This window comes from Orycteropus afer, unplaced genomic scaffold (genome assembly GCF_000298275.1).
Source record: "Orycteropus afer afer isolate SDZICR_OR568_19922 unplaced genomic scaffold, OryAfe1.0 scaffold00157, whole genome shotgun sequence".
Lineage (NCBI taxonomy): Eukaryota > Metazoa > Chordata > Mammalia > Tubulidentata > Orycteropodidae > Orycteropus > Orycteropus afer.
Genome location: NW_006921744.1, coordinates 3,002,322 through 3,011,990, shown reverse-complemented (window position 1 = coordinate 3,011,990; position 9,669 = coordinate 3,002,322). Strand labels below are relative to the sequence as shown.

The following is a 9,669-nucleotide window of genomic DNA, read 5'->3' as shown; positions in this document are numbered from 1 at the left end:
ATATATTCTCATCTTTCATCATATCAGGGAAGTTCTCTTCCAACAAATCTTGGACAATTTTCTCAGTGATTTTCTTTTTCTCTTCCTGTTCTGGAATTCCAACGACACATAAGTTATTCCTTTTGATTGTATCCCACATGATCTTTAGGCTTTCTTCATTTTGTTTTGATCTTTTCTCAACTGATCCCTTTTCAAAGAAGTATTCAGATACTTGTCTTCAATCTCATTAATTCTGTCTTCCATTGCATCAATTTACTCCTCTGCCCTTTCAATGTGTCATCTATTTCTGACAATTTAGTATTAATCTTCTGGATTTCTATCAGTAGATTTTGAATCATTTCTCATTTTGTTCTTGTATTTTCTTCCAAAATTCTTCTAGGGATTTGTCTGTGTTTTCCTTGATCTGTCTCTCAACCCTTTGAAGATACCTAAATATAATTCTTTTGAATTCCTTATCAGGGAGTTCCAATGTTGCTTCTTCTTCAGGGATGAGTTCTGGATCTGTATCCTGCTCCCTTGTTTCTACCACTTTATCTTGCTTCATTGTGTAGACTGTGATGGTCTGTTGTATCCAAGACATTGTGCCATTGTTGTATTTAGATCTCTGTTAACTGTTTGTGAAGAGCAGCTAAGGGTGAGTCAGGCTCTTCTTGGTGGTGGTTTATCGTAAGCGTGTTGGTAGAGGAGGAGGTGGTAACTCTCAGTAAGTGAAGCTGCAGGATGTGTGGGTGTAGTTGTGTCATATGGGGACTGTTGCTGTCTCCCACTCAGTTAGACAAAAATAACAATTGAATAACCATCAAAATAGTAAAAGCAAATGGACAAAAAACACACCGTGTAATCACACAGGAACAGTAACAAAAAAGAGAAAAGAGGAAAAACAACAACAACAAAACAAAACACAAAACACCTCAGTATCTGGGGAGAGGGCAATAAGAGGAAAAAGTAGAGAAGGAGAATAATGAAGAAAAAAATGGGAAAAATGCAAAAAGAAAAACAAGGAATGGGGTTAACCATGAGAAAGAAAAAAGAAAATTGAAATCAGGAACAGAGAAAAGAAAAAAAGCTGAAAACTAGAACCTGGGAAAGGAAGAATAAAGAATAATAATAAAAAGGACAAAAGTAATGATAATAGGAGTAGTTTTAAAACAGACCAAAACAAACAAACAAAGAAAAAAGAAAAAAGAAAAAAAAATTTGGAGCAGGATGGGGCAGGGCACCCAGGCTCCTCCAACCACACAGACTGGGATGGAATTCTTGCCGGCCTAGAAAGTGGCGGGGGGAAGGGGGGGAGTAAGGGATGGCCACACCTTCGTTCATCAAGAGGATGTAAGATGTAAGAGTAACAAGGGGAATGTTGCACCTTTCCAGTATTCCATGTCTGAAATGTCCTTTCGATTCCCAGCAAGTGGAGCCTGTTCTTAAGTCCCTGGAATCTGCGAGAATACTATTGCTTTAAATATCCAAAATGGTCAAGCTGCTTGTAAACATTCAAAATGGCTGCGCCCTCTGGACAGGCAAAAGTCCAGAGCCCAGCCCACCTTCCTCTTCGCTGCTTCCCCTTTTATTTACCAGCCACCAGAACAGTCTTCCATGCAGTCCCTGGCTAGCAGGGCTGATTTTTAGGTTAATTCTTAGGTCCTACCACCACTTGGCAATATCCAAGCTGTCTGTGCCATCAGGATTGCTGCCAGACCTCAACTCCGTATGTCTCCTTTTTTGGTGTTTTCATGCAAATTCTTCTGCTAGTTGGAATTTAGTCCACTTCTATATCCTTCCCTTCAAAGCTCAGGGGTCCAGGATTATCTTCTGTGTCTGTGTTAATTGGTTCCTGTTTTCTTTGTTGAAGAGGGTCTGTGCAGTCTTTCTGCCTATTCTGCCATTTTACCAGAACTTCTCAGTGGTGAGAATTCCGGAGAGGGAGTTTCACATGTTCGTTCATCTCTTGGGCAGAGGGCAAGGTAAATCTGAAGTTGCAAGGTGTATGTTTTTTGGGGAGTAAAATCAATTCCCTTCTCACAAAGGCATTGCCTTAGGAATGATTGATTTAAACTGGTTGTGTTAGACTGGGTTCTCTAGGGAAACAAAAACCAGCAAAGGTTACATATATGTAGAGAGAGAGAGAGAGAGAAATTTATCTTAGGAAAATGGCTCACATGTGTGTAGAAGCCGGCAAGTCCAAAGTTCCTGGATCAAACGTCAAGCAAGAGGCTTTTCCTGGCTCCAGTAACTACAGGGGCCAAGAAGCTCAAGGCTGGCAGGCAGTACACTGGCTGTTGACTCCAACGAATGACGAATCCAAGACCTCCAGGCTGAACAGTGAACTGTTCACTCATGGACAGTTGTAGGCAGCACAACAGAATCCCAATCCACAGAAGAATGTCTCTCTTCCCAAGATGTCCTGGGATATACTGGAAACAGGCCACACCCCTAGGGAAACTCCCCTTGAACAGATTGTCCACTCAGAACACAGTCATCCCATCCTATCATGGGAACAACCATACAGAACTGGGGTCCAGCCAAGTTAACACACAGCTCCAACTATCACACTGGTGTTTATCCCTGCACTGTTGTATCAGAAATATGACAGAGTACAAACAAGGTTAGCTTTTGAATTCTTCTTAACTGTGTCACTCTTAGGAGCTCTAGTGGGATAATGCCTAAGGTATTTGACTGCTAACCAGAAGGCTGGCGATTCAAACTCACCATCTACTCCTCGGAAGGAAGACGGGGCAATCTATTTCCGTGCTGATACCGCCTCGGAAACCCAAGGAAGGGTTGCTATGAGTTGGATATGATTCTACAGCAGTGTGTTTGTTTTTGGTTTGGTGTCACTCTTATCTTTTAACTACTTCTGTGAACATCATCAAATTATAACCAGACTGCTGTCAGCTAATACTATGTGAGTGAGAGGGAGGTTTTTCTAGAGTATTAGTCTGTTGTCCCTTTTGTTCCTACATATAGGCTAGGTGACAAGGAGATCAAGGAGTAGAAGATAAAGAAAGATCTTATCCCCACCATTCCTAAAATATATTTAATTGGTAACCTTATTGCTTATCACTCAGTAGAGTACCATGACTCACTGTAAATGTATTCTTTTATCCTTTGGTAGGGAGCATATTTATTTTGGCTTATTTTCATGTTGGTGGTAAAATATTGGGGGGGAGAGGCAGACTAGAGATTGTTGTTGTTGTTGTTGTTATGTGCTGTCAAGTTGCACCCTACTATAGTGGCCCCTCCTTGGGTTTCCGAGGCAGTATCACTACGGAAGTAGATTACCCCATCTTCCTTCTGAGGAGTGGCTGGTGGGTTTGAACCGCCAACCTTCTGGTTAGCAGTCAAGTGCCTTAGGCACTAAGCTACCAGAGCTCCTAGACTAGAGATAGTAACACAAAAAACTAAGATACTGCCGTCAACTACAAGTTGAAATTTAATTCTGATGTTTTCAAGATTATTTATATCACCACTTGGTGGTGCTCTTTTATAAGTTAAAGCATTGTCAAAAACCCAAGGAGAACCTCTTGCTAATTAGGGGTTATCATTATTGTTGGGAGTTCTGGTAGCATAGTGCCTAAGGCACTTGACTGCTAACCAGGAGGCTGGCGGTTCAAATCCACCAGCCACTCCTCGGAAGGAAGGTTGGGCAATCCTACTTCTGTAGTGATAACTGCCTCGGAAACCCAAGGAGGGGTCACTAGGAGTCGGGGCCGACTCTATGGCAAATAACAACAACAACATTATTGTTAGCTGCCCAGGAGTTGGCCTGACACATGGTGACCCATACACAATGGAATGAAATGCTGCCCAGTCCTGCACCATCTCCTGATCAGTTGAGGATTGGACTGTTGTGATCCATAGGGTTTTCATTGGTAATTTTTGGAAGTATATTGACAGGCCTTTCTTCCTGGATTGTCTTAATCTGGAAGTTCTGTTGAAACTTGTTCAGCATCATAGCAACACGCAGCCTTCTGCTTTCCACTGATAGACAAGTAAGGACTTCACTTGAGGTGTGTTGGCCAGGAATTGAACCCTGGTCTCCTGCATGGACGATGAGAATTCTGCCACTTAATCCTTTTCTTTATGGCGGTTCAAATGAACTCAACCGCTTGATGGTATAATATGTAGCCTCCTCAGGTATTGGTTGTGTATTTTGATTTAAACTGTAGTATATGTAATTAAAATTTTGATATTTTAATATTTTTTCAAGATTATGCGTATTTTTTTATTTCTTGCTTTAGTATATAAATTTAGTACTTTTTTGATGACTTAACTTTTTCCCCTTTTTTATCATTGTAGATAATTTAGAAAATGTATCCAGAATTAATGAATTAATGAAGAAAATGAAAACCACTCATAACCTAGAGATAATCATTAACATTTTGATGTATTTTTACTTTCCCTTCATTTCTTTTTCTTTTTTACAAAATTATAACCAACCTATACACAGAATTTATCTTAACATTATAGTTTGAGTGTTTCTGTATGTCCTTATGTTCTTTGAAAATGCTTTAAAAGTTTATATTATTCCATGTTATAGCTCTGTCATAATTTACTTAGCCATTCTATTATAAGGTATTTAGGCTTTCCCCACTATTATTTTGCTTTTCTATTATATTCAAATCTTTGAACATTTATGACATGAAATTTGAACTTTTATTTGCATTGGATAAATTCTTAGATGTAAAACAATATGAGCTATTTTAAAGATCTTGATGAATATCAACAAACTGTTCTTCAAATAGCATTCAGAGGTTCAGCATTTTCAAATATGTTTATTGGCAGGTACTGTTTTTTCTTTTGAAAAATGCTTGTTCTTATCCTCTGCCCACTTTTTTCTTTGTTTTCTATTTTGATTTTTGGTGATTCTTTTGACTAAGTGGGAAGAACTATTTTTCTTGTCCTTAAGTAATTTTTAAAGTGCTATTCTAAACACATTTCACAATTTTCATGTAAATTTTCAATTACAAAAATCAGTTACAGATTTTAGGTTGTAAATTGCCACTGGGAAATGAGACCTGAAGCTTGAGAGAGCAGCCAGAGCTGGAAATTCAGAGATGAGATGGGAGAACCATCTGTATACAGATGAGGGAGGTGCAATGGGAGTGGATGAGATTGTTGAGGAAAAGCAAAAACAAACCAGATGTTGTCGAGTCTGTGGTGACCCTATGTGTGCCAGAGTAGAACCATGCACAATACCATTTAAGTGGTTGATTTTTCAGAAGTAAATAGCCAGACCTTCCTTCTCAGGTGCCTCTGGATGGACTTGTTAATATCCAATTGACCTTTCGTGAAGCACATTAACTGTTTACACCACCCAGGGACACTGAGAAAAAGGGAAGAGGGTGGAAAAAAGACCTTGGGGTTAGAAAACAGTGAAAAAAACTGTGAGGGAGAAAGAAAAGGGAATGAAGGTATTAGAATTTTTTCAGAAACTTGGGGGAAAAAAGTTTCTTGGAGGTAGAGGGAGTTGAATTACAATGGTGTTGGATGCTGTATAGAGGTCTTTGTGAAACCAAAAAAAGGCCATTTGATTTAGAAATGCAGAGAACTTTGGAGCCTTAAAGAATAGGTTCAGTAGAATATAGTGTTTGTGTCATGAGAGGTATGTGGATATGTCCATTGGGTGCATTGTGTGTGTACTGTGAGAGTGTGTAGAAGGTGTGTGTATGTGAATAGTGAGAGTAGTGAGAGGTATACATGTATGGGGAGGGAGAAGTGTGTGAATAGTGGAGACAGTAACTTGGTAAGGACCAGGGATGGAGGGAGTTGTTTTTCTTTTATTTTAAGGTAATTCAGTTTTGTTGGTAATCAGAGGAAATCTTTTAGAGAGGGTATTGGTAGAGCAGGGAGCTCTGGTAGCATAGGGCCTAAGGCACTTGACTGCTAACCAGAAGCCTGGCAATTCAAACTCACCAGCCACTCCTTGGAAGGAAGATGGGGCAATCTACTTCCGTAGTGATATGCCTTGGAAACCCAAGGAGGGGTCGCTATGAGTTGGGTCCAACTCGACGGCACATAACAACAACAACAACATTGGTAGAGCAATTATAAATGACAGAAGGAGGAATTAATAAGTAAGGTCTTGAAGTAAATGAGGGGTAATGTGGTCCAGAGTGGGATTAGGCCAGTTAGAGTTGATACAAAGAAGCTACATGACAATTAATTCCAAACTCACTGCCATCATGTTGATTCTGACTCACAGTGACCCCCATGGGGTTTCAAGGCAGTAAATCTTTACAGAAGTAGATTGCCCCCATCTTCCTTCTGCAGAGTGGCTGGTGGATATGAACCATCAAACTTCTGCTTAGCGTTGTGCCTTTATATGAAGGTAGAGATGAGATTTTCAGTGGTAAATTTGGTGATTAGATTGATGCCTTTCATTTAGGCACTGTTTATATCTCATGATCTTGTGTTGAATTGTGTGGACTGTGTCCTAATGAATTCTAGAGCTTTTTTAAAATAAACAAAGTGATTTAGAGTAGGAACTTGTAATAGAGTCCAGTATTCATGGTTACATAAAAATTTCCCTCTAACAAATCTTGACGGCATCCAGGTATAATAAGCTCATCACAGGTTTTGTTGGTTACAACCAAATGCAAACCTTTTCCATATATTTATAGTAATATTTTAATCTAGAAATTCTACTTCTAGGACACTCTCCTAGGAAACTGATCATTTTCTTTGTATAGAGACACAAAAATACTTGCAGTATGACTGAATTGTCCAGTTTTATACCATTGATCTCATGTGTATTCTGGGTCCCGCTAAAGAATGAAATCAAATATTAGTGTTTAAAATATCTCATATGCTCTTTTAAAAAATATCTCATTCTGTTTTTAGTGAAAGTTTACACAGCAAATCCAGTTCTCACTTAACAATTTCTGTACATTTTTTTGTTCAGTAACTTGGTTTACATTTTTCATAGTATGTCAATATTCTCATTATTTCCATTAACCTAGGTTTCCTGCCTTCTCTGACCTTTTCATCTTTGATTTAGGGCTCATGCAGTTTTTTTTTTTTTTGTTGAAAGAACACAGTACTTAGCAGTGACAATGTTTATTTTATGAACTTATATGTTACTTAACTGAAAGGTAACCTCCAGAAGTGTTTCAGTTCCAGGTTTAAAGGGTGTCTTGGGGATAGTTCCTCTGGTCTCTACTGGTCCAGTAAGTCTCTGGTTTTTTTTTTTTTTTAAATTTGAGCTTTGTTCAACATTTTCATCTCTTTTTATCCAGGACCACTTAATGTGCCCTGGATAATGTGTCTAACTGCAGAAGAGTTGGTAATGGTACCTAGGCACCATCTAGCTGTTCTGGTCTCAGAATATTTGAGACCGTGGTTCATGTGATCTGTTAGTCCTGTAGAGTAGTTTCGTCTTTCAGTCTTTGGTTTCCATCTTTCTCTTTTGCTCCAGAACAGTAGAGACTAATAGTTGTGTCTTAGATGGCCACTCACAAGCTTTAAAGGTTCCAGATGCTATTGACAGCCTAGGATGTAGAACATAAACTTTATGAACCCTATTATGCCACCTGACCAAGATGTCTCATCAGACTGTGGTCCTAAGCCTTCAAACCCAGTGAACCAATCCCACAAGGTATTTGGGTATGTCTAGAAAGTATCTGTAATTATGCCCCATGTGCTTTATTATATATGTATGAATATATGTGCAGCACAGACAAATGTGTATAGCTGTGCCTACAGGTACACCAATATGTGCACACATGCACACACACATACCTTCCTATACACATACATGCATATGTATCTACCTGTGTAGCTACATGTGTATTTTTTGGTTGCTGTCGCTACTGTTGTGAAATTGTATATATTATAGCATTTACCAGAAACATCCCTTATTCTTTTTCAGTGTCATCATTTACCTCAGTCAAGTTGTACAGACTTCATCTGCATTTGGTATTGCCTTTCCCATCACCAAAAATAACAAGAAATTGAGTCCCCCTCTCTATCCCTCCCATCCCTGGTAACTACCAAAGAACATTGTTTTCTGTATGTGTAGCTATTTTCTTTTTATAAAAACGAGATCATATAATATTTGTCCTCTTGTGATTGACTTACTTCAGCCAGCGTAATGTCCCCCAGATTCATCCATATTATAATGTGTTTTGAGAACTCATCATTATTCATTTTAGCTGTGTAGTTTTGCATTGCATGTATGTACCACAATTTGCTTCTCCAGTCATCTGTTGGTGAGCATTTAGGTTGTTGCTCATATGCTTTTTGGTCTCAAGTATAAAAGGATAGATGAAAGTAAATAAATAAGAAAAAACACTTTATCCAAATGTAGATTAATTGAAATGTAGCTACAACATGACAAGATTTATAAATTATTTGAAATAAAGGTAACACATTTGACTTACAAGAAAGTTCCTCAGTTCCTCCTAAATAATGTTATTTATATATTGCATTTGGACAGTTTGTAATATCAGATGATATAATTGTATTGTGTAGAATTGTGTTGGCATTGTCCTAATAAAACTTGCTTTTTTAAAAAATAAATTAACATTCATAACTTTAGCAAGTTACTTGGTTTTTCAGCCTTTAAAAAATTGGACTGGACTTGCTGGAAGCAGGCACATTGAGAGCAGTGAGGTTCAACAGATTATAGCTTGAGAGAAAGGAAAACCCCAAAACAAGGAGTAAGCATAAAAACAAAATAACAGTGTGAAGTGGTGTTTATTGTAACCTGGTGGTGTAGTGGTTAAGTGCTCTGCTACTCACCAGTAGGTTGGCATTCCTTAGGAGAAAGACATGACAGTCTGCCTCCAGAAAGATTACAGCTAGGAAGCCCTGTGGAGTAGGTCTATTCTGCCTTATAGGGTCTCTAATTCAAAATCGCCTCAATGGCAATGGGTTTGGTTTGCTTTATTATTGATAAGCTGAGAAATTAACACAAAAGTGATGTTTGTTTATTTTGTTAAAATATAAAACCAAACCAAACCCATTGCCGTCAAGTCAATTCTGACTCTTGTTATACTTTATATAACATGTATGACATATATGGTCTAAATAGGAGCCCTGGTGGTGTAGTGCCTAAGGCATTTGACTGCTAACCAGAAGGCTGGCAGTTCAAACCCACTAGCTACTCTTCGGAAGGCAGATTGGGCAATCTACTTCCGTAGTGATACTGCCTCGGAAACCCAAGGAGGGGTCGCTATGAGTTGGATCCTACTTGATGGCAGTGAGTTTGGTTTTTTTTTTTTTTTTTGGTTTATAATCTAAATATAATACATATTAAATAAAATTTAAGATGTAAGTATTTTAATTTAATAACTAAAAATATTAGTATAAATATAACAACCAAAACCAAATCCACTCCCATCGAGTCAATTCCAACTCATTGTAACCCTATAGGACAGAATAGAACTGCCCCATAGCAGTAAATAAATAAATCTTTAAGGAAGCAGACTTCCTCATCTTTCTCTTACAGAGTGGCTGGTGGGTTCGAACTGCCGACCTTCTGGTTAGCAGCCAAATGCCTTAACCACTGCGTCACTAAGTATAAGTATACATAAAATATAACATGCAAAATATATTGTCTCTATAAAATATGTAGGAGCTCTGGTAGCATAGTGGCTAAGGCACTTGACTGCTAACCAGAAGGCTGGCGGTTCAAACCCACCAGCCACTCCTCGGAAGGAAGGTTGGGCA

At 38.5% G+C, this 9,669-nt stretch overlaps 1 protein-coding gene across 1 annotated transcript in view; it reads left to right on the top strand.

Annotated features, from left to right (window-relative positions):
• The window catches only part of RB1 (RB transcriptional corepressor 1), a 320,323-nt gene that overhangs the window by 18,865 nt on the left and 291,789 nt on the right, over window positions 1-9,669 (top strand). The window contains 2 exon segments of the mRNA XM_007946362.1: window positions 3,404-3,470; window positions 5,710-5,743. Coding sequence (XP_007944553.1) covers window positions 3,404-3,470; window positions 5,710-5,743 — 101 coding nt within the window.